Below are 26,357 nucleotides of genomic sequence, written 5' to 3'. Positions count from 1 at the left end.
GTAGACACTGCTCAAGACCCTTTTCCTTCTTTCTTATAACCTCCCTTTAGATACTGAAAGGCCACTATCAGGTCACCCCAGAGCCTTCTTTTCTCTGAACAGCCTCAGCTCTCTCAGCCTGTACTTGTAGGAGAGGTGTTCCATCCATTAGATCATTTTTGTGGTCCTCCTCTGGATGCACTCCAACAGGTCTGTGTCTCTCCTGCACTGAGGACTCCACATCTGGTCACAGTACTCCAGGTGAGGTATCACCAGGTCAGAGCAGAGGGGCAGGATCACCTCCCTTGCCCTGCTTGCCATGCTTCTTTTGAGGCAGCCCAGGATACAGCTGGCTTTCTGGGCTGCAAGGGCACGCTGCTGGCTCATGTTGTGTTTGCCAGCCACCGATACTCTCAAGTTCTTTTTGGCAGCTTGTACTGATAGTGGGGGCTGCTACTACAGAGGTGCAGAACCTTGATTTTGGTAGGTTTTCAAGACCATGCAGCAACCCAGTTGTTTCTATAATTAGCTCTTCTTTGAGCAGGAGCTTGGAAATAAGTCTCATGCTATCCCTTCCAACCTGAATTGTTTTTTTCATATGCCATGGTATCAAATTGTTTGGGCTAAATTGCACTACTTGATGCCAAAAGGGAAATTCATTCAACTCCAGGATGCTGGTGGTAGGGAATTTATACCTACCGACATAAGGCAGGATGGATCCAACCCATACTGTGTGCGATGTACTTTGCATAACTTTTGTAATTGTAATTCATCACAGCATTCTTACAAAATTGTCTTTTAAAATTCACAAAGCTGATTCAGTGGAAAAGTAAACATATAGATTGGTTTGAATACAAATGAACATTCTACTGTCTTTGTTAATCAATTCAAAAATCTCATTCTTTGCATCAGGTGGGCACAAGTTAAGAGAAAATTCTTTCTTTCTCCATCTCACATTCACCTGCCTATCCACCTTGTTATCAGAATACAAATATTACAGGGGATAATAACCCTGACAGTATTAATAGTGTAATCTAGATTCATTAAGCCTTAAATAGGCATAATATTACAAGAAGAAACTGTGAGTAAGCATACAAATGCATTAATCTGCTGTGTCAACAGTCTTCATTTCTTAAACCTCTGCCAAGTCATCATTCTGGTAAAGATTCTGATGTGCTGGGATTTAACATCTACTGCTGGTATCTAAAATATATTTTACTGATTTGGAAACACATCTTAATCTTCAGCTGCACTGACTTCTAACAGAGAAAGAAGGGATGTATCAATTCCTGCACATTTTCTTTTACTTAGAACAAGCATAACGCTGCTAGCTTTGGTCAAACAGAGAAACCCCTGAAACATTTTTCAATGTGTCAGAAAGGAAAGTCGAGGATAGTGCTAAGGGAAGTTCTGAATTAAGACTCATCTCTGATACCAGACTAAAAGTAAAGCAGGCTACTGAATGATCAATATTTTGGCAACACTTCAAGTTTAAAAAAATTTACTTCTTTCTTAATTGGAGAAAGCTTAAAGCAAAATGGTATTCCATATATCACAGTTTTGTGTGCTTGTCTCTTTTCTCGCTTCCATTTCTTTCTCCCTTTCATTTTTCCCTTTCAATTTGTTTGCCAGGGTGTCTCGTGATTAAAACGTTGCCAAAATACAAAGGTCTCCAAAGCATTTTTCAGAGAACATGTTACGGCAATGAGAGCAAAATCTTTAGAAAATAAACTGGCATTGTGGGAAAAAAATAAATAAATTCAAGGGCATATTTTAAAAATTGTGGGAAAATGTCCATATTTTCTCTGAATGTTTCTCAGTGGGCTGAGGATGTGCCCTCTGTATCCTGTACAGAAATCGTATGTGCCCATTGGTGGATCTTGATTATGGTAATTTATATTTTAGCACTGATAAAACTAGGGCATGGCTACCTTACAAAGACCTACTGAAACCTGAAGAAATATTTACTGTTGGCTATGCTGCATATCTCTAAAGAATGGTCTGTTCGCTGAACTAAGCCTGAATTTTTATGCCATAAAGATGGGTTTGTTTTGAAGTTTAAAGATGACTGTAATAGTTTAGAACACAAGTTGTACAAGAAGTTTTGGAAGGTTGTACATAGCATTGCAGAGAGTAATGATAAAAAGCAGCTTTAGTGAGCCGCATACAGCAATAGTTATGAAAATAATTACGAAAAGAAATTTCAAAAGGTGGTTTTTGATAATGTAGATGGATATTTCATACATTTTGTCTTCAGTGGGGTAATAACAGGTAGTAAATCTACACAAATGTAACATTTTTTTGTTGTTGTAGCCCTTGCTGATGTTGTATATTTATCAGAAATTAGTCCTTATCTCATGAAATGACTAATGATGCTCATTTTGGAAATGCAGTCAAAACAGTTAGTATTTCTCTGGTGTGTCTTACTATATGGCTGGTGCAAGATTTGATTTTTTCTGCTTGCAGTACTGTCTTTTTTTGCCTGTTTTTTTTTTTTTTTTCTTTTTTCTTTTTCTTTTTTTAACAATGCACCACGTAATGTGTTAGGGACCATCCCATTCCAAGATTCAATATAGGTGTATTTTTGCTTAATTTTTTTGCATGAAGTATTGTAATTTTCCTGGCAGACTGCAGGTACTGATCAAAGTATGCTTTCTTATTTAGTGTGAACAGTGTCATAACATGGCAAGTGTGAAGCTATGAACCTTAAAATTATAAGCAAAGCTTATACACATTTCATACATGGTGAAGAGAGCTACAGAGCTTAATTTCTTTGGAACTGGTGGCATTTCTGAGTGTTTTGTTTCAGGTGTGTTGCAACTGAGAAGTAATCTCCAGATAGTTTTTGTTGAAAGAAGCTATATACATTTTCTCTTAGTCTGAGAAGCATCTTTTTAGTCTAGAAACTACAGCATAAATGCAAGCCTAATGATGATCAAGTAGTTGTAATTTGAGTCACAATTCAAGTGTGAAAGTGTAGTGGGCAATTTGTATATATTAATACTTTCTAGTTTGGAAACAAAGCAGCAGGATAAATCAGAGTGCAGATGGATAATGGAGCATATGCACTGCAGCAGGCAATAATCAGAGAGTGTTAAAACTCTTTCTCATCTGTTGTAATAAAAACCACAGTTGCTGTGTTTCTTCTGACTTTCCTAGACAAAGACATGGTATGCTTTTACCCAGTTGTAAAACTCCACTGCAACGTTTCCAAAACTACTTCTCTGTAACTTACCTTTCTGGACTTTTGCATTATCATTTTAAGAGGCTTGAAGCATAGATAGTCGTCAGTTTCTCTTCCATCAAGAAAAGGTGCACCTTGGAAGACACAAGTCATAACAGTAACACAATGAACTTGAATGCTATTTGAGAAATTGAGCAGTAAATTATAAGATAAATAACCTTATTCTGTGCTCCTTCTACAGTAAATGTTAATACTGATGAAGGAAAACCCTACCTGAATTAGTACTTTGTGTTATTAATCTTTAATCTATTAAGCTTAAAAAAAAATTAGCGAAGGGTTTTTAGGGTAGTATGGTTGGGTTGTGGTTGAACTTGATGATTGTAAAGGTCTTTTCCAACCTGAGTGAGTCTATTCTATGATTCTATTTGAACACGGAAAAAATGATTTACTGCTGCCTTGAGTATTGTGTCACCTGTACTGGGAAAAGTTGTTTTATAATGTTACCATTGTTGGAATGACCATGCTGGAAGTTCAGGCTACAAATGATACTATTGAGCACTATAGAATCAAACCTCACATTATGGATGTTCAGGAATACTGATTTCACTTGGTTTTTTTCACTCTTTATAGAGATCTATCATTCTGCCAGCTCCAGTAAGACCTGAGGAGGTTTCTTAATAAGTAGTTGACTGTAACTAGAACTGGTTAAATTATTCATTGACAGCAACTTATATGTGAGAACAAATTACCCACCACTTATTTGTAGTCAGTTTTCCTTATTATAATCAACTCATAAATAGGTCATGATTTTGATTAGTTTGTTGCTTGTGTTTGCTCAGATAGTTCATTTGTATTTTTGACAGCACATTCATGAATTACTTGCTGCAAATAGATGACATTTGTATTCTGTTCCCATGGGACAAATTTAAAAAGGGGCAGCCTTTTCTTCTACTCACAGTTATCATTGTGTTTTAATGATTGCCCAGCTCCATTAGATACAGTCTGTAAATAAATGTCCAAAGAACACATGGTGTGGGCACCTTGGTGCTGCCACTGGAAGTCAGAATTGCTTCTAGATGAGGCTGCTACAGGCAGCTTATCCCAGGGAGGTTCAGCCGGTAACCAACTCTTGCATGAGTATATTTAGTGATCAGGATCCTTACTGAGAGATGTGGGGCTTGGCTATGTACAGCATTTGAGAAGGGATTAGTCAATGTGACATATTACTAAGCATTGTAAACATCTGTAGAGTATTCTGCAAGGCTTGTTACTTTAAGAAAGCCTTACATTTAAGGTGGACATAAGTAAGAGTCAATCAATGAACCCCTGACAACCATAGAAGAAATCAGTATATTTAATCAAAAATGTTCAAACCAAACATAATACTCCTCTTTTACCCTTAAAAGAAGGGCATGCAGGATCACAAGTATAATAATGTCAAATGTATGGTGTTCAGTGTGCACTTTGAGTAAAGCAATTATTAGGCAGGATATTCTGCTGAACTCTCTTTGTTCTTACATTTGTGAACTCCTTCATTCTCCCACACTTTTCATGGTAAAACTAAATTAATCCATATGTTTCAACTAAGCAAATAAAAAACTGTCACTAGCAATCAGCATTTGGGACTTTTTTGTTTGTTGTTGTTTGTTTGTTTTTTTAAAATTATTATTATTATTATTTTATTTTTTTATTTTTATGTTTATTCATCTCAGGTCAAATGACATGGCATATTTTCATACAGTAAAAAAACTTCTGAATAAATACATACCTCTCTTTGTTCCATGACATTGAAGAGTGATCATAACATACAGATATGATATTCCCAAAAATGTGGCTTTTCTGTGATGTGTCTTGTAACTTTGCAGACAGGTTTACAAAAAGGTAGAGTAGGCTCTGTCTGTATTTTACTATATCAAGTAACTGGGTAAGAGTCATTTGCATGGAGTCCTTTTAATTTATTTTTTGTTTTTCTTATCTCATGAATCTTGGAAATTTGGTTCTATACCTTCACACCTTCAGAAGGAATAGAATGAACACAACAAATGTAGTGATTAGATCACTTGTTGAGGAGATAAAAGCCAATATTTAATTATGGTCAAATGCCCGGTTCCTAGGCTGTAATAAAAAGAATATAATATGACTATTTATGGTGTATACCATGGCTATTATTGCTTTAATGTTTTAGAGAAAATCTTCTGGGAAGAGGTTCTAGGTTCATGTCTCTAATTTCAAGTTTGTTGCTATCTCTTCTCCATTTACTTCCTAACTTGCATTCTATTATTAAGAAATGAGTGGCAGCATCAATCTTTCATTCTCTGTTTCTGAACAAAAGCTGTTCTTTATACTGAAAATGCTGCTGACTTTCCATGTATGTCATACAGAATTTGTACTGAACTTGGCTCCACTGTGGTCAGGGACATACAGGCACCATTCAAACTGTAAATGTATTTGAGTAGAGGAGAATTCTTGACTCACTCTAGTCAGCCAAGTTTATGATGCTTCTGGATTGGTACAACAGTTAGTTGTCTTTCTGTACTTCAGTGAAAACAGCCACATACGATTCAGTTAAGCAATTAGACAAGGTTTATACTGAGCTATTATCTGAAAAACAGTTTTCTCCACTTGTGCATGTAAATGCTTCTTTGATCTGGGTACTGGAAAATTTATTCAGTGGGAAAACTTACCATATTCATAGTGTGTTTGGGGTATTACAGGATATTTATTATTGTGGTGGCACAATGGGAAAGCAATAAAAAAGTAATAGGAGCAGTAAGCACTCCCAGTCCAGTCAGATTCAATCAGAGTTAATACATCTCAACTTTGGAAGACTGGCAATGATCCAGGGTCCGTATTCCATAGTAATTTTATCTTTTGTGTGTAGCGTGACATTCTTCATTGCTGCTGTGTTTCAGATAGCAGGCCTTAAATCATAACAACCATTTCATCTTGCAACTAATAACTATGTTTATTATCTCTTCTACTATTTTAGCAAGAGGTTACACATTTCTTTAGTGGGACTTATCTCTGCTATCTGATAAGTCCTATCCACTCATTAAATATTTTGGCATGTCTCTCCTAAGCTAGAATGCTTTCTCTTCCTGAGAAGAAGCTCCTGGGAATTTAACATAAACTTTATTATTTATTCATTTATTTATTATTATTATTTTTAATTTTAATTTTGAATTACTTTATTCGATAGCAGCCCTATATTTCTTTTTCCTTTCAGAATCCAGCATATCAAAGTTAGACATCTCTTCGCAAGTGTAATGTTTCTCATTCAGAACCAATAGTCTGTGTATGACTTCTGCCATCTTTTTCTCAAGGCTTTGAGTTTTGTGTGTCTGTGTCATTTTTAGTAAAAAAAAAGTTGGATAGTAAAAACAAGAATGGCTGTCAACACAACATATTGCCAAATGGACACTCTCTAGAGTATGTTATTCACTTCTCAACTGTTGATGTTGGATCTACTTGGCTGTAATCTAACTGGCCTTAAGAAGTAAAATGTTTTCATATCTGGGAACAAAAAAGTGTTGCTAATCATGCTTCAACCACCCAAGAGAAATCCTGTACCTCAGCTTTAGCCTAGTTGGTCCTGACTAGATTATGTCTGAATGCACAAAATAGGTAGCACGCTTTAAGTAAAACCTAAGGAATCCCTATATGCTTGTTTCTCATTATAATGTGTTTGCTTAAAAGACTTCATATTCAAGAAACTAAAATATTTGAGACTTCTAAAAAGTTAAAGTAGTCTGATTGCAAATATGTTAATGTGCATATGGGCAGAATCTGTTTGATTCAAATACAGTAATTATGATCAAAGGCAATAACAAAGTAAATTTTATTTTGACTGCAGGATTGATGCACCAGCACAGCACAGTCTTCGTATTAATTCTACTCCATTTTGAAACTGGCATTGCTTTTCTGAGTTGGAAAAATGTGTCATTTTGCATGCCAGCCTCATGTGAAATTGTACTGGCCTTCTGTGAGGATTTTGTCTTCATTTGTCATGTAAATCTTGCATTACTGGGTAATTTTTATAGACAGAGCTTGTGTAAATTAAATACAAATGTGCCATGAGGTGATCACTTCGTATGATCAATGACTTCATGCTTGGTGTTGTCATGAATTGTGCTTCTTCTCTATGCTGTATACCTGAGATTTGCTGATGTTTCCACAGTAGAGAGGGAATACAGGGCATTAGAGCTAAACCTGAAATTGTTGTCAATCATGTTTTTTGCCAAGTTCTGAGAAACAGCATTATGTTCCCCAGTTCTTTAAAGCCTCATGTTATGCTGTTGTCTGAATCATATCCTCTCTACAGGAAGAGCATTTTTTAAACTGATGTCAGTATCTATGTTAATGTCACTATGTGTTTGAATGCTCACATTTGAATGTAACATTATTAAAAAGATACAAATAGTGATATGTGGTATAGGGACATGATTGAGTAGCTGTGCCTTGAGCTCATCTGATATGTGTCCATAAGATTTTCCTAGTCAGTGAACATGGCAACATGACAGAAAGGCCTGTGATCCTGGTGGCAGCAACACTCATATGGGGTATGAAGAGCTGAGGTTTAATTCCTCTTGGAGTTCAAAGCCATCTGTTCTACCTCCTTGTTGAACTCTTAATCTAGGAGAGAAGAGGCTGCTGTAGGTGGGAATGAGGCCTCCTGGCAGTGCTTTCATCCACAGGCAGGTGCATGGTTCATCTGGCCTGAGAGAAGGAGCACTACATCCCACAAGCCAAATAGGTCCAGGATTCATCTGGAGAAGTGATTCACTGCTTTCATTCTCCACTGTAAAAACTATTAAAATGTTTTTCTGATGCCTTTTTAAATAAGCAGAAAGTGCTCCCTGAAATTCCCTAAGGATATGAAAGACACCTTTTTCTTGCAGAGCATAAAATCACATCAGAAGCTGCTGACAGTAAAGGAGAAGTGCTTTTCATAGGCTTGGTATATATTGCTTATCTTTCTCCCTCCCTGTTCCTAGAAGTTCGATGCTCTTTTTCACTGATGCGTGGTAACACAACTCTCAGAGACTTCATGATTTTTCTTAGCTGCAGCTGAAACTTTTCTGGTTTTAGTCGAAGGAGACTGAGGTAAATGAGCGTTTGTCAGCAAATCAGGTCAAAGTGGAGGAAAGCAATATTACAAAAGAGGTTTGAAATCTGGGAAAAGTACTTGTTAAACTATTTGCAGCGAGCTCTTGTTATAGTTGAATAAAAACAGTTTTACAGAAAAGTGAAATTTCAAGTGTTTGTTTTTTCTCGTTTTAGATAGCATTACTGTTCTGAATACCAGTTTCGCACATGAAGACTTAAGAGAAAGAAAGCTACCAATTGAACCCAGAATTCATGAGTCTCCAAATTAATCCATAAGAACATTTTTTCTATTAAAACTTATATCATTGAAAACTAATGAAGTGATCTTGCAAGTACAAGATCATGAAAAGTTAATTCTTCATAAGAGTTTAGAATAGCTAATGCTTTATGTTGTATAAATAAAGGCAATGCAGCAGACAGATTGAAATTTTAGTTATAAGAGGATTTGCATCCATGGTAGCCTGTAAAGGATCTGTACCTGCAATAGTTTTTCTTATAAGTATTCTAAAGTCATGTTTTACTTCTGAGTAAGCTGAATACATGGTTTTTTTATAGATGGTTTCAGCTCCTCTAAATCAGACAAAATTTTACAAACTTGCATCTTATCTCTGTCACATCTTTGGCGAGCTGAACATCTCTTGTAAGATTGAAAATGTAACAGCAATTGTAAATAATGGTGTGACAATGAACTTGCTTCATGAAAAATACATACATTTTGAGATTATTGAAAGTACTTAGTTTCCTTTTTTCATACAAGACGGAACATCTGTTTTAGGTTTAGGGAGGATAAGAGTTTGTCACAAGTCTGTATGAGCTCTAGCAAGATGAGAAAAGAGATGATTTGGTTTGATATTTGTTTCTATATGCAGGAAACAGACTTAAATGATGTGGAGGTCTAAGACAGGGGTTTTCTTGCTTGATGTGGATTCCTGCTTGAGCTTCTAAAAAGGACCAAGAGGAAGCAGAAAAATAATTAAGTTTTATTGGTAAAACATGTAGATGCAGTCATTCAAAAATGCATGCTGCTTTGGTTTAGCTGATATTTGCTTTGCATTTTAGTCTCAAGTGGATCTGAAATTCCCTTTAGAACATGAATTGTCTATTTATCTGAAAAATGTTGAATGAGCTTTACTGGAGCTGCATTTAAAGTCCAGTTCAACAGGAGACATGAAATGGCCAAAGGAAGATGTAGCATAATTTATATTATTTTCCAAAAAGAATACCTTTTTAAATCACAGGCAACACTTCTAGCAGAAACCTTAATAGCACCAATTTACATTCTGTTTTACTTCAAGGAGTGGTTGATGTTTCCTGTATAAAAGCAAATATTTAACACTTTGCCCAGTGATTAAGGGAGGAAGTTGTTGCTGATTCAACTGCAAATTCAGTGATGTTTTTGATACATTATAATATATGGAAATTAAGTCTACAGGGAATAGAGGTGTTCTAAAGAATGCATTGTGTTTAAAAAGCTTTCTCTGGAAAATAGTAAAGAAAATATCCTGAATTCCTTTGATAGTTGTGTTGTCTTGAGGATTGAAACTTGAGGATTGAAACAAATGTGTTGTCTTGAGGATTGAAACTAAATTCCTGTTGTATGTTTATGTGGGGGGGATTGAGCTTCAATAATCACGTAACCTTACTGTTTTCTAGAATGCGTTGGATGTATATTATTTTGCCTTCATTTAATTTTGGGGCAGTGCTTGTCATTAATTGCATGTGCTTTATCCCCTACCAAAGACATAGCTTTGTTTGAGAAAAGTTCCTGACTTTGGAATAACTTGTATCTAGATCAGTGCTTTTTAATCAGAAGAGTCATTGAGGCAGTAATTCTATATCCTACGTAGAAAGGATATTATATAAATATTCCCTTCATAAAATAAATTCATTTTAAATCTTGACATAGAGTCATCAGAAACTCCTGTAGTTACAGAGGTGCAACTGAATTTATCTTGGAATAGCCAGTAGGGCATTAAGAAGCTTTTCTTGCTAATCATTTCAGAAGGTATTCAAATAGGTTCCAACTTCAATAGTACCTTTCAGCTTCTAAATAGCTGGGAAATGAATTAAATCACCTTCCACACAAAGACTGGGACATGAAGTGGACCACTGGAGTTCTTCATCGACAGGCATTATTAACTATGTATCTCATTTCAGCTTTAAATCAAATTAATTTCCAGTAGTGTAAGGAAATGCATCAATATTTATTTGAAATGTAATAGGAAAGTGAGAATAAGAAGGAGGCATAAAGAAGATAAATCTTAATATTGTCTGCTCGTTTTTCATAGGTTATCTTCCATACCTGCTGTTGTTACATCTAAGAACTAAAACAAAATAAAAACAAATTCAGCAAAACATAAATACAAAAATCTGATTGTAGAAAAAGAGGGTTTTTATCCAGAGAAGAACATTCTAGCATAGCCTTTTCCTTCATTTTAGTTTAGCTGCTTCCAAAACTCTCTTCAAAGAAAGAGCCAAACTTTTCCAGTTTTCCTAACTCTTATACTAAGCTAAATGATTTGCTCTTTGAAACCATTATTTATTAAATAATGTGTGGTAGAACTCTTTTCATAGAATTTACACGTAGCTTTTACTAAAATATATTAGATATGCGTATCATTTTTTACACTTTTTTTCTTTCTAATTGTCTTGACAGTGGAAAACAATGTATGATTGTAAGGGTAGTATGAGCTGTGTGTTAGAGGAAATTGACAATTTTGATTGGTTATTTATGGAAAGTGCTATTCCTTAAATTTGAGAATCTTTGCTTCCCTGCTCATTTTTGTTAACTCTACTCTTTGTTGTGAACAAATCAACAGATCAATGCTTGTGTCTGTATTTTCCTGAAAGCTTTCACAGCCTAAAATGCTGTACTCTAATGTGACCAAGTATATACAAAAAAAATGTATAAATAAACTCTGAAATTCAAAGCCCTTTGAAATGTGGTGCGATGAAGAGAATGATTGGGTTTAAATTCTGAAATTTTGTGTGTGTCTATATGCATGTATACATATATACAGCCTTAGCATTTCTTCCTGGACTAGGTCCAGAACTTGAAAGGACTTGGTTTTCTATTTACTTTCTATGGGGCTAAAAGCTCCAAGTTCAAACTTATTGTTTGTTCTGTTTTCCATATGCTTTCTTGTGTGACCTACTCTAGGGAACCTACTTCAACATGAAGGTTGGACTCAATGATCTTCCAGTACCTGAAAGGTTCTTACAGTGAGAGTGGGGCAGGTCTCTTCTCACTACTGACTTGTGACAGGATGAGGGGAAATGGCCTCAAGTTGCGCCAGGGCAAGTTTAGGTTGGATATTAGAAAGAACTTCTTTACAGAAAGGGTGGTTAGGTACTGGAATGGGCTCCCCAAGGAGGTGGTTGAATCGCCATCCCTGGATGTGTTTAAGAGCCGTTTGGATGTGGTACTCAGGGATATGATTTAGCAGAGGTTTGTTGTTGTGGTATTGTTTTGTGGTTGTTTTTTAAGAGATAGGCTACTGGTTAGGCTGCGGTTGGACTTGATGATCTTCAAGGTCTTTTCCAACCTGAGTAATTCTATGATTCTATGATTCTATGATCTCCAACCCCTACAGTTCTGTGATTCTGTGATTCTCAGTGATTTGTGTGTACATTCTACAAGTAACACAAAATACTTAGTATTCATTTTTGTTACAGGAAATTTTTAGTGGTATTCATACTAGCTTTATAGGACCAAGCTTATCACACAGATTACTGTCACTTAAGTTAATTAAATTTGCTGAAATTTAATTAGATGCCCATGTACAATGATTTATGTGTTTTCCAAGTTGCATGCATAATGTTTTCTCCAACAGAAGTTAGTCTCTCGTGATGGTTTAATGGAGTAAGGAAACCTTAGTTAAGCCTTTCTGCAAGTAAATTATGGTACAGAGAATAACCAACATTCCATTTAGCCAACCTAGTGCTTAAAAATAAATTTCCATATTAAGAGAACAGCTCCTCTTAATATGGGAATTGCAACAAAATTCTTCTACTTTATGTGTTTCCAGGTACTTCATTTCTTACATGCTTTTGTTATACATTTAGCTAATTGATTCTATAATCAGTTTAATGTTTTCAATACATGTATTTCTGTTAATATCTGCCATCATCTTGTTATCATCAACCTGATAATGAGTTCTAATAGCAAGGCAGTCACAGTACTGTATTGTTGAACTTCTTTCGCCTATGACAGCTTTTATTTTCCATTAAGACTCAAAGCAGAACATCTTCACATTTTTAATCTCCACTTTAGATTCACTGAGTCTTGTATAAAAATACTGTCATGCGTATTTTATAATATCAATCAATATTTTAGAAATTGAGAAAAAGAAATCATGTTGACCAGATTGTTAAAACATGGGTGAATTGCAAATGGAAAGGCATTTAAAACAGCCCCCAATTAATTTTCTAAGTTGAAATTTGCATCTTGATAAGGCACAGGAGTTCTGTACTCAGTGTTTGAGGTTTACATATTATTTTTTTTCTGAAGTTAGGATGAAAAGTAAATAAGAAACATTTTAAAATATGACAATATTTTAAGTACTATTCAGCAAATGAAATGAGGAATTTTAAAATCCAAATGTGTTCTTTTTGTTTTCTGTATCCATGTGGAAGCAATAAATTTTCCAATAACATTTTTAATTTTTAGAGTGGGGAGATTTAAGCTCAGTCTTTCATACATCCTTTAGGCTATAGTGCACTAAATCCTGTTCCTGTAATTCACGTTTACATGCATACATTAGAAACTTGGATGTAAAAGATACTTTCAGTAACAAGAATGATTATGTCCTCTTATCTTCAAATATACCCATACATTAAATCAAATTGGACCTCATCCCCATATGGGAAAACAGATTACAATGAAGGTTTTAATTATCTGTGTTCTACTGATGATTTAACTAATTTTAAAGTTATTTTTAGGAACAGCAAAAAAGAGCAGGCTTTGAACGCTCTCATATTCTGTATACCATATGCATCTTCTTTTTTTTTTTTTTTTTTTTTTTTTTTTTTATTTCACACAAACTGATTAATCCTAAGACCTGGGCTTTTCCCTTCCAGCAAAACCAGCTGTTCTAGGCATTAGCTGTTCCTGTCTCTTTTTTCTGTTTCGAGCATTATGCAACCTAATACTTCCTGTTGTTGGAATACATTTCTGCAATTAAATAAATGCATGTTTTGCTTTGCTTTCTTAGAATCCAGTGGTGAAAGAATGCAGATACCTCTGATTTATATATACATATATTGCAGAAGCAGGACATTTATCAATCACCTAATGCTTTCTTTGGTTTTGTACTATTATATGTTGTTTACATCCATTTAATATTTGTTATCTCAGCTTTTTCTTCTAAAAGACCTCTGCCTTGAAGACAGCCGTAACATTTTTTGTTTGTTTTTTTCTGTGATGTTCAAGTAATACAAATACACAATGAATACAAACACAGTTCGTGTGTTTGCATATACGAGTACCATTTAAAAGAAATGTAACATTCGCAGATCTTTTTTCTTTCAACAGTCCTACTACTGTCTGAATGTTTTTATTTTCCCACTGGAAAAATAATTTGAATAGCGAAAGGGTATGCAAAAAACATACTACAATAAACAAAATCAAAATACTTAATAAATATAATTTTCTGAAGTGCATTTCAAATTACACTATTTGAAGTCATAAGTTATTTGTATTCATTTCAACCATGCTTGAAATATATATATGCTTGTGTGCCCCGGTGGCGCAGCGGTAGAATTCCCGTCTGCAACACCAGGGGGCCCGGGTTTGAATCCCCCCTGTGGAGCAGGGGGTAGAAGTGCTGCTCTGCTACACAGAGGGCTCGAATCCCGGGAGTTGGACTCGATGATCTCTAAGGTCCCTTCCAACTCGCATGATACTATGATACTATGATATTCTCTTAAATATGCTTCAATTGAAACTTTAGTTTAAAACAACAAAAAAAGATCATTATGTTGGCAGATTTTTAAATGTGTAAATTACACTGCTTTTGTATGTATCATGAGAGTGCGGTGTATTTCTTGTGCTGATTGTACCTTATTCAATTACGAATGTCAAGTACATAGCTTTAATTTCCAGTTTCTGTCGACTATTGGCTGCCCTCTCTTAAGTTCTAGATAGGTAAAGCATTTTACTTTTATAATCACAACTGCTCATAGGTAGATAAACTTAAAAATATTTTACTTTTGTAATCATGACTGCTCATGTAAACACTTACTCTTCTCCAGCAAGAAGTTGCTGCAGCTTCTTTCAGTGCCTTTACTTCTGTTAAGAGAGTCCAGAAATCACAAGTTTATTAATTTGTTGGATTTGCCATTTGTTTTGTGCATTCATATTGCACTGTCCTTTGAAGGTGTCACCACTGATATGATCTTGCAGTGTTCTCCATTGCTGTCTGAGCCTTGTGCCTTTTACAATTTAAACTTTGATACACTGTTTTAGAGATCATACTAATTTGATTTTGTTCTGCTATCGTTTTGTTCATAATGAATTTTGGGGTCTGGCTCTTTTCAGTGATGTTCAGTGACAGAATAAGAGGCAATGGGCAAAAGCTAGAATGCAGGAAGTTCCATACAAACTTGTGGAAGAACTTTGTTATGAAGGTGACAGAGCACTGGGACAGGGTGCCCAGAAAGGCTGTGGAGTCTCCTCTGGAGACACTCAAGACCCACTTGAACACTTTCTTGTGTGACCCACTGTAGGGAACCTCCTTATCAGAGGGATTGGACTAGATGATCTCCAGAGGTCCCTTTCAACCTTCACAATTCTATGGTTCTGTGTGACACCGTAGCCTCCAAACTCCTTCTCTACAAGAACAGGTTTTCCATCCAGTTCTTAATAAACTCCTATGCATTACATTCTTTCTTCTTCCTATTCTCTTACAGTGATTAGATTTCTAAAATGCAGTTGCTGATTTTGCAGATCTCTTGAGAAGTATTACAGTACAAGCTAACATAGCACATTATTTACACTTTATGGCCGATATAATTATCTTTTGCTACTCCTCTGTACACTCAGTCATCCTTAAACTAAGGCTGACAGGTGTCTGGATTTATTCCAGCATGTCTTGCTTATTTTCAGGATCTGAAGATGCCATTCATTAGGATTCTTAAATTGGAGTTGGAGTCAGTGTTGACATCTGTGATGAAATTGATACTTTCACAGTGTGTGTGGCAAAACAAAAAAGAAAGTCTCATCCATTAGGGAGGTCTGTGTTTACTATTCTTCTTAGTTATTTCTGGGTAAAAGTGGTCAGTTAATGTGATTATAAAGATTCACTTGTAAGATCTTGACAGGTCTGAAAATCTACATGCTCCAAAGCTATGTTCAACAACCATTTCTACCCTTACTTCTGTCTTCATTTCTTATTTCAGCTGTGGTGTGAAAATGGCTGAACAGATAGTACTTTAGAGGATAGAGCTGTTGCAACTTCTTTTGTAAACCTGCTATCTGTGGCATAGGATAGACACAAAATATTGCATACTATTATAGAATTAAAAGCACTGGAGCAAAGTAACTGGCTTTTGAAAGTGCTTCTGAAAGTACTGGTGTAATGGATATGATTTTATGCCAGGATAAGAAAACCTGTGTAGCAGGCTCTGTTAGCTGTGATAGTGTTTACATGTTAAAATAGTTTGGGGAGGTTGGTAGCTATATTCCTTTGCTAGGAACCATAATCTGGTCAACACAGCTGTCAACCCAGGGAATCTGTATCTCACTCAAACTTGCAGAATAGAAACAGATCATCACCCTCTTTGGGGCTTCTAGATGGTCCATGCAAAATCAGAGCCATAGGCAGGAGGAATTTAGGAGATAGGTTTTAGAAGATCAGAAGTAAGAAATTTTTCTGAGGCAGAGACAGATACGATCTTATTCCTATTTTGTGAATAGACATATGACCAAGATTATTGCTGAAGTGAATTGTTTCTTCTAAATAATCTGTGGGATCTCTGACACTGCTCTTTCTTTTGAAGTCTGGAAAATTATGACTTTCACCATTTCTGTATGAGTGCTGACCCTATTAGAAGACAAATGGGAAACTGATGATTTTGAAGTTGCTGAAAGAAAGCAGAAGCAAATGGGAGGAATAGACACACTATGCCTAGATAAAAAGGAAAGAGCAATGACAGCCGTGGTGGAAGTCACTGATGCTGCAGTTCTCAAACGTGAGAATGTTTCATTTGGTTTTAGGCTAGTGTGCTGCTGTAATCATGTTCTCTGAGCCATAGATCTGCACTTAAAAATAAGTTGCCTTTCTGCCCTCTTTTAAATAAAGTTGCTGAGGAGAAAAACACAAAACATTTGATTTTGATGTTATTCTCTTATCCAAAGCTCTGCACTGCTAAACTCAAGGTGAATGGGAGAAGGAGCCCTGCAGATCTGTGATGGTTATTTTGTTGTTTTCTTTTGTTTTTCCCCTCTTTTGTCTTTGGGGAGGTGTCATTAAGTAACTTGGCTTTGAGGTGCTAGGCACAGAAGCAGGATGGAGCATCAGACTGAATAAGAGGCATATACTGAATGCTTAGTTGATTTTTTGTCTCAACTCATGAATAAGATGGCAGGCCAAGTGCAAGTTATTACAAGTTATGCTGAACCTGTTAACTGCCAGTTAGAGAAGTGACATAGAGTTGTACTAACTGATCTATGAAGTGATACCAACTCATTCACATGTGTAAAATGATCTCACTGCTATTTCTTTTCTTTCTCTTACTACATTTTTTCCAATTATTTTGCTACAAAAACTCATGCATTTCACTCTGTGAATAACTCAGTGACTGGTTTTCTTTTATTTTTATGGATAGTTCTGATTGTATTTTGACCTTGAAAACTGTAATAGTATTTGAGTGTTCATCCAACAAACATCAACAGAAGCAAAGCTTGTTAAACTGTTCAGTTTAACTGCTAGTCTGTCACTTGTAAGGCAAAACTGATTCTTGGCAATGGTTTTATTATTTTTTTAATATGTCTCTCCTTTTGGTTGCATAGAAAAAAAAGTAATAAGCTGAAGAAAATGGACTTGTTCAGCATAGGAAAATGAAGGCTGTGGGGAGATCTCATTGTGGCCTTCCATTATTTAAAGGGAGTTTATAAACATGAAAGAAATCAACTTGTTACATGAGTAGATAGTAATAGGACAAAGGAGAATGGTTTTAAACAGAAGGGAGACTTAGATTAGATGTCAGGGTAAGATTTTGCTGAGAGAATGGTGAGGTGCTGGAACAGGTTGCCCAGAGGGGTTGTGGAAGCCCTGTCCCTGGAGGTGTTCAAATCCAGGCTGGATGGGGCCCTGAGCAGCCTGGTCTAGTACTTGATCTAGCAGCTGGCAACCCTGCCTGTGGCAGAGAAGCTGGAGCTTGATGATCCTTGAGTTCCCTTCAAACCCAAGCCATTTTATGATTCAATAATAATCAAAAACAGAATTTTATTTTTATTTTTTCATAGAAAAGGAGGGATTTATTTTAGATTAGAGGAGAAAATTTTTTACTCAGAGGGTGGTGAGGCAATGGCAAGGGCTACCCAGAGATGCTGTGGATGCCCCATCCCTGGAGGTGCTCATGGCCAGGTTGGATTGGGCCCTGGCCTGGATGGGTTGGAATGAGATTGTCTTTAAGGTCCCTTCCAGCACAAATGGTTCTGTGATTTAATGAGAGATTTTTTGGTGGGTTTTTTGTTTGTTTGTTTTAACAAATATTCTTACATGCAGTGAATCCCTACAAGCTTGCTAATACCAATACAGGAGAGAAATTTAAATGCTTACATTAAGTGATTTTTACTCAAAATTGAGAAGTTAATCAGAAGACTTAAACATTTGGTTATGATTTTACGCACAAAATCTTGCTATGGAAGGGAATGCATTTTATATACTGAAATAAACATTAGTTGTAAGTGTAATTAGTCTTGGCTTTCTAATAAAATTTGTCCATATTATCCAATTATTACATTCACTAAAAATATGGTTAAAATTTTAGACATAATCTTTATCCTACCTCCAGCTGCTGTTTTGTGTAATGCTCTCCTTTCCATTACTCCTGCAGTTCTTAGGATTAATTTCAGTTTTCCTCAGGAACAGAAAATTTTACCAGTATATGCCACCTTGGTTTCTGCAACTCCTCTTTAGTTTTGGGGTTTGCTTTTGTCTACCCTTTTAAATTTTCTTAAGTCTGCATGCTAGCAGTTCCTTCCCATGTGCCAGGACTAGCCTGGCATCTCCAGGCTGCCTTCCCCACCCTGTTCCTAGCAGAGGTGGCTGGCTCTCCTACCACGAGGCAGCGGGCTGTGACTGCCACTGCCATGTCCTGTTGCCACCAAGTCAGGGCCAGGCCCCTCCTGAAGGCCTTCTGCCACAATCTGTCTGCCTTGCCTCTTGCCTTCTGCTGCTCATGGCAAAACCCTTATTTATGGGTTGCAGAACAGAGCATCCTGAACATTCGTCTTGCTGGTGTTCCCTACTCAAATAAAGCATTTTGTTTTAGTCAGGGCACTAGCTGAAATATTTATCAATGTGAGAACATGGTCCTTTATGTCCAGAACAAATGTTCCTTGGTATTTTTAAATTCCTTAAAAACTTTGCATGAAAGGATCAGAAATCTCATCTGTGATCTGACACTGGTCTGTGATCCTTAACCGCCTTTGATAAGAAATCACAATGAGAATAAGAGTGAAGAGCAAATGATAAAAACCAATAGTTCTTAAAATATTCATTCTTAAAACAGACTGAGGGCAATGATAAGAGTTTATTTCTTTGTAAGCTGCTTTCAATATGATAATGTACTACAATATGGTAAGCAAAAATCAGAAGCTCTTGCTGTGAATGTGTTTTGTGAATGTGCATGTATAATAGCCAAACTTTGAACACCTGTTTTTCAAAGCACTTCTGGTGTAAGTCTGTCCAGCACTAATGGAGTTATTTGTTACTTTCTTACAATATACAGAGAATGTAACAGTTGTTTTCATGTCCTTTCTATCGCAGCTTAGGAAATACAGTGAAAACTGCACATTTTGAGCCTCCATAGAAAACATCCTGCATAGAATAAAGATTCATCCATCAAATGATAACAAATAGAATCACTAGTATGATTTTTAGTAACTCATTTTCCTCTTTCTTTTGCAGACTATGGCACTATTAAGAAAGTACTTGCCCCAATGAACCAGACTTCAAGCAGCTGCCTGCTTGAGGAAATTGAACTCCTGCCAAAGAGTCAGCGGGAGCCCATCAGGAGTCTTCAGATCCTGCACAGCCAGAGTGTCCTGTTTGTGGGCCTTCAGGAACATGTGATTAAAGTTCCCCTGAAGAGATGTCTGTTTTACAAAACATTCAGGTAACAACTAGTTTGATTTGAGAAAAATGCTTGTAGCTTGCAAGAAAATGGGGAAGGAAAGTGATTGTATGTAGGAATCCAAATTAATTACCTCTTAGAGCTACGATTTTTTATTGTGCACCATTTATCAGAACCGTCTCTGGGGATGACTTCTCTTTGATCAAACAAGGAAATTAACTTTTGGAAATTACCACTAGATTTTAGACTCTATATTGTGGCAGTTGAGGAATTTGAAGCTCAGCATGCAACATTTTCTATGTATTACCTAAAAGTACTCCTGGGCTGCAACAGATTTCTGGCTGTTAATTTCATCTGATTACTTGTGTTTTTCCTTTGATGTAAATATGGTTCCAGTGTGGTTCATGTAAGTCAGAACAATTGTTCTGTTTTATGTCAGAGAGTCCCTGAACCGCTATGATGATCATTTGAGAACTGTGACAGATTTATTTGGTTGTTTTATAGCTTGCTTGGCTTTCAGCTTGTTTAATATATGTTCTTTGGAAAAGCTTGCTTATTAAAGGAGATAAAAAGTCTTCCAGTGGCCTTCCTTAGCTGCTGTGCTCAGGATCATAGAAGATGCTATTTGTGTCCCAGACAGAGATTATAGCTTCCATGAAAGATAGTGACTACAGGTGGAGAAGTTTCTAGCTTTAAGAGGGAATATGCATTGGTCACAGTGAGGAGCTAACCAAAGGATGTGGGTGTAGAGCTGTGGCTCAGTGGAAAGAATTTTCCCATCACAACATGTGAGTTGATGTCATGCACCAGGCTATTGAAAGCCTGCTGGTTTGACAAATAAGACTGAAGGAAAAGCTGACACAGACCAGGGGAGTGCTCTTCTTATTAAAGTTCTTTACAAACCCCTTCTGTATATGCTGTCCTGTCTAAAATATTTTAGGTGTTTTCTAGTAAAATAATACTGAAAGCTCCATTGGAAGTCCTGCAAAGCTCACTTTAAGGAAAATTTTTAGGCAAGTTTGTACCTCAAGCTTTAGCTTAATTTAGCAGCTAACATAGGGCCAAGTTTTACCTTTGATTTAGCCAATTTTAACAGGGTATGTTTTTGTTTCCTTCTTAAGTGAAGGGTTTATGAATAGGTCAGTCTGAAAGTAATGTCTTCTATTTATTTCCATGGAAACCACAACAGATATGAAGAGCACAGTAAAACTGATAGAGAAAATTGTCAGCTGCAAAACACTATTTTTCAGCAGTCACTATTAGCTGTGCGTTTTCATCAGAAATGAACAAGAGTCTGCATGCTGCACTTGTAAAAATTTGCATCAGCAGAGGTGACCCATTGTTGCTTGTTGAAATACAATACCCACCACCTCACTGTACTCACATCCATTGTTTGATCTCCATAAATGTTCAGCAAGCATCAGTGAATGTCAATAGGTGCTATGTTTTTCTTCATGGAGGAATTCAGTTCCATGCTATCTGCACTTCCATGTCAGGCACCATTTTGTCAAATTGCTTCTCTGCTGCCATCTGTTGCACAACAACAAAATGTAACATTGGTGGGAAAGTTCAGTGTCTATTGCCATGCTACCAATATTCCTTCTGACATTGTGGGTCAACATACCAAAATAGGAGGCATTACTTTCAGAGCATCTTTTGTGTACTGAAAAGGGGAAGGGCCTGCGTACATGCATGTCCGTCTGTCTGGAGAAGGAAAAAGGTCTAATTCTTGTGTTTCTCTGTCTTCTTTGAAATAACAAGATTATGCTATTTGGCTTGTACAAGATATTGCATATATTTTCATAAGCATACGTGTTTGTTTCACCAAGGGAGATCAGGCTGGCATCCTGTGTTTTCTTAGAGACTGTGTACTCATGTTGGCAATGATAAACAGAAACAGCTCAAAAAATCTGGGCACTCCTTACTCACATGAAACCTGTAGTGCTTCTTGAAATGTTTGAAGGCTGGAGCCATTTTCTGTATGTGTGTTATTAGTGAGGTGTGAACTCGGAAGGCTTGTGAAGCCTCGCAAGATCCCTGGTATATGTGCTTCTACCGGCTTCTATCCTGAGGTGCTCCAGGCTACCCCAACTACAGGGCAGAAAAGTGCTTCCGTCTTCACTGGGGAGAACTGCTGCCTTGAGTCATAAACCCCATTCACAGTTGTAGGCAAGGCATTCCTTTTCATGTTTGAGCAGTGGAGATTAATTGACTAGATTTTAAGAGCTTTAAAAAAGGAAAAGAAAAAGAAAAAGAAGTATGGTACTTTTCACATTTTACTGAGTAGAGCAGTAGTTAAATGTCTCAAATCCTGCTCAAATGAAAGTTTATTGCTCTGCCCTGAGAAATGCGAATCCTCATCTTCCACAGGAATGACTTACTCAGAGGATATAAAATTATTCCTTGTGGGCTTTTTCAATTATCTCTTTTGTAGTTAAATCACTCTGCTTGGAATAATTAAATATTCATTGCACCAAGTGGATTGTCATCTATGCTGTCTTTCTGGTAAGAACTCACCAGCAATTCCAGTTCTGTTCGGTGAGAAAGGAGAAAGCTGTGATCTAGATGAAATGAGACATCTTTTTATCATCCATCACAGGGGACTCAGATCATTTGGATAGTGCAGACTTAATCTTTCTTTCACCTATCATTTACTCATGACTTTACTAGGCTTTTCCTGGCTTGTCATGCTGGAACTTTTCAAGGCTGTTTTTTTTTTTTTTTTTTGTGCATGTGCAGGGAGTGAAGGTACTGTACCTGGGGCCATAAATTTCACTAGTTAATAAAGCATATCCAACATAGTCACTGCACTGGTGAATGTTTTAATACTCACATCCTTGTTATATGTTGCCAACTATTACGCTATGGCAATAGATAAATAGAGAAAATCTTACCTCAGAAAAACGCCTTGTGACAGCATGGTTCTTTTTCTTTCTTTCTTTCTTTCTTTCTTTCTTTCTTTCTTTCTTTCTTTCTTTCTTTCTTTCTTTCTTTCTTTCTTTCTTTCTTTCTTTCTTTCTTTCTTTCTTTCTTTCTTTCTTTCTTTCTTTCTTTCTTTTTTTTTTTTTTTTAATACATTTTTAATTTTTTTATATTCACATTTATCATTCTTGGAGCTGTGTATCTGCACCAAGGCTGTATTCTGAACATCCATCAATAACAGCTTAGAGTTTCTTCCACAGATCAAGGGCATGTGCATTCTTTAATACCTACTTCACATAATTTTTGAGAAGTAGACCATGCTTGTGTATAAATAAAACCCTTAAAAAACCAAAAGACTGAAGATGTGCTTGCTTATCTGTGCTGTCTTTTACGTTTATTGACATAGATTGCTTACGGTCTGGACTTTTCTAATGTTTTTGTTCAGACTTGTTGCAAAGTCTTTCAGACAATGCAGCTCAGTTCCACAAGCTATTATCTCAGTGTTGAGATAATTTCCTTGTGATTGTCTGTTTCTTTGCTTTTTATCTCGTTATTCCTTGTTTTATCTTCATGCTTCTAAAGCATATTGTTGTTGCTTTATTCATAGTTCATTATGTCTGCTTAGTTACTGCTCTGATATGCTGCACATATTTAGCTAATTCATATATCCATGTAAATTTATCCCTCCAGCACTTAATTGTAATGGATATTCTAGCTGATGCTTCTACACTCCCTGGCTACGTGGTGCTGCCCTGACAGACATCCCCTCTGGTCCAGGATGGACATATTCCCCCAGCTCATTGCTCTGTACCCTGCTTCCAGTAGGCTTCTGTTCCCACAGACACTGTTAGCAATGACCCTTGAAAAATGTTGTTTTACGTTTGGAGACTAAATCTGATTTTTTATTTTTATTTTTTCTGGTGTTCAGAATGAACTTTTGTGCAGCCTTTGCTTCTGCTGTGACAACAAAACATATCTCAGGCAGAGCCTGTCTACACACCTGTAGTTTGGGTTGTTCAAATCTTTCCATTGTGCCATGATGCTTTTGTTGCTTGTGAACTTATTTGCTGGAAATAATATTTGTTCTAAGAATTTTGCAGCTTCCTGTAATTCTTCCAAGTTGAGTAGGTCAAGCATAAAATCCATCTCACTTTTGTATTCCTGCTAATTAGGCATAACTACCACTAATCAACTATAATATGAGTTAAATAGAATGATTATCATGAACAGATAACTATTAAAATCACTGAAATTGCAGTTTGCTATTTACATTGAAAGACCATTGAATCTGTAATAAGGAATAAGATGTGTAATAAGGGGAAAAGATTTCATACCCTGAAACAAAGAGCCAGTCAACTTTCTTTTATTGGCAGCAGCAGCCTTCAAAATCAACCTCTGATGATGGTTATTTCTCTGAGGCAAATCTGTCAACGTTACAATTTGCACTAGAGTTTTAAGTGCATCAGTTCTGAAAGTAGGGGCAATGGAAAGTTGCATCAGCCTGATGTTCTGCAAAATCTTGCTGAGCAAGGATCAAGGTTATTATTCTTGATGGAAGATAGGTTTTATGCACGTAAAAGACTTGAAATCTAAACTTATAAGGTTATGTTTAAATAAAAAAATACCAACCTCTGAAATCTTTGCAGATAGTGACTTCACTGGTATAAAAAGGCACTGTTAAGTATTCACATTTGCAGTAGATGCTTAAAATATTGCTGGGTCATAAGACTGTTATGCTAATCAGTTTTACCACGGCTATTCTACTGTGACCTTGACTTTTCTTTCTCCATTGTAGTCCATCACATGTATTTTGCCTTCTTTGTTAACCAACAGCTAAGCAGTTTGTACATATGCAAAAGATAGCAGCCAAGTACTAAAAGAGGTAGTGGATTAACTGGCAGGCTATAAGAGTTACTACAAATTTGGTTGTGATTTATTTTGTTTTGAAAAGTCCAACAAGATTATTGGATTAAGTCTTATGAACACTTCTATATTCCTGTGCTTTCTCTTGGAGATAGGGGGTACACTCAATCCCCTCATCTAGGTCATCAATAATGATATTAAGCAAGATGGGCCCCAGTACCGACCCCTGGGGGACACCATTTGTAACAGGTCACCAGCTGGACTTAACTTCATTAATCACTACCCATTGGGCACGGCCCTCTAGCCAGTTCCTTACCCAACAAAGTGTATACCTGACCAGGCCACGGGCAGCCAGTTTCCCCAGAATAATACTGTGTGAGACCATGTCAAAGGCTTTGCTGAAGTCTAAGTAGACTACATCAACAGCCTTTCACTCATGTACCAGTCCAGTCACCTAGTCGTAGAAGGAGATGAGGTTGGTCAAGCATGACCTGCCCTTCGTGAACCCATGTTGTCTGGGCCTGATCCCCTGGATGCCACGCACATGCTGTGTGATCTCTCCCAAGACGATCTGCTTCATAACTTTCCCTGGTGAGGAAAAATAAAGCATTGCAAGCTATAGTATTGCTAACATGTCCAGAAGAGTAGAGGCTTCCACATGGAACTGAAGCTGTTGTTTTGAAATACTAAATCCAGAATAGTTATCTTTGGTTATCCAGGTGGATTTCCTTGTTTCAAAATATGAAAGTCATATTCCAGTTTTAGGCAGAGAAACAAGCTGCTGCATTAGGCCTCAAATTAGTTCTGATATTCAAATTTGAGAAGATGAATCCAAAGTAATATTGAGGTGGGTTTATTTTTGTATTTTTTGTTCGTTTTGTTTTGTTTTTGTTTTGTTTTTTAATTCAAAGTCTTTTTTCTGGTATCTGATACACTACAAAGTTACCTTCAGTTGGTGTAAACTTATGAAAACACTGGTGGGGTCAGAAGAACAGTGAGATAAGGATCAGCTGAAAATCTTCCTAACTCAAAGTAGAATGTTTTCCACTGGAGAGGGAAACAATTTGAGCTCTGCAGATGTGAGGTTGACCTACATTTTAGTCTTTCTGAAGACTAAAGGTTTTGCAGAAAGTGCCTTTATCTGTCTGGCCCACAGAATGCATCAGATAAATTGGGCATTTACATTTTGCTACAGCTGAGATTTTTGTCACAGTGCTTTGAATTGTAAGATCGATACACATATTTGTTAAATTGTAAGTACACGTTTTTGGCAAACAAGAAGAAATTTTGATTAACAGGTAAAATTTGCAGGCTGTTCACAATATATTAATAGTAGCAGCCAGATGAGGGAAAAGGATCATGTCTTTTCCTTTTAGCTTGCAAAACTGTAAAAAAAACATATGGACATAACCAAGCATTTGCAATAAAGATTTTATTAGAAGGATATTATTTTAAACAAAGCAGTAATATTAGAAATAAAAATTTAAAACAGGCATGTGGTTTTTGTATGTCATGATGTAATTCATGCGTTTTCTGTGCTTTAAAAGTTTGAGGAGTTTTTAGTTCAGTATTTTTACTGTTATGTTTTTTCTTGAAAATCACCTGACATGTTTAAAACAGCTCACATTCCATGATACCATTTCACTAATCATTTGATACTTGGCAAGTGTGTTCTCTGAAAACAGAAGTTAAATAGACTGGGTTTGTTTGTTTGCTTGCGTGCATGTTTTCTTTTGTTTTTAAAAAAGTGCAAGTTTTTTAATTTTAAAACAATTTTAACATTGAGACTCGTAACTAGAAGTGTTCCCCAGGCATTGGTGCTGGGTCTGGTCTTGTTTGGCATTTTCATAAGCAGCCTGGATGAAGGGATGGATTCCCTCAGCAAGTTTGCTTATGATACAAAGATGGGAGGAGAGACTGACTCACCAGAAAGCTGTGCTACTCTTCTGCATGGCCTGGACAGAAGTGAGAGTTGGGCAGGGGAGAACCTGATGTGGTTAGA

The 26,357-nt window shown here is 36.5% G+C and overlaps 1 protein-coding gene across 1 annotated transcript in view; it reads left to right on the top strand.

The window, feature by feature from the left end:
• Positions 1-26,357, top strand: part of SEMA5A (semaphorin 5A) — a 306,555-nt gene that overhangs the window by 196,589 nt on the left and 83,609 nt on the right. The window contains exon 12 of the mRNA XM_072327729.1: positions 19,405-19,612. Within this exon, the coding sequence (XP_072183830.1) occupies positions 19,405-19,612 (208 nt within the window). The remainder of the gene's footprint in view (positions 1-19,404; positions 19,613-26,357) is intronic.

The sequence above is a fragment of the Excalfactoria chinensis genome, chromosome 2 (assembly GCF_039878825.1).
Source record: "Excalfactoria chinensis isolate bCotChi1 chromosome 2, bCotChi1.hap2, whole genome shotgun sequence".
NCBI lineage: Eukaryota > Metazoa > Chordata > Aves > Galliformes > Phasianidae > Excalfactoria > Excalfactoria chinensis.
The sequence above is the reverse complement of the archived record's forward strand: the minus strand, read 5'-3'. Positions and strand labels throughout refer to the sequence as shown.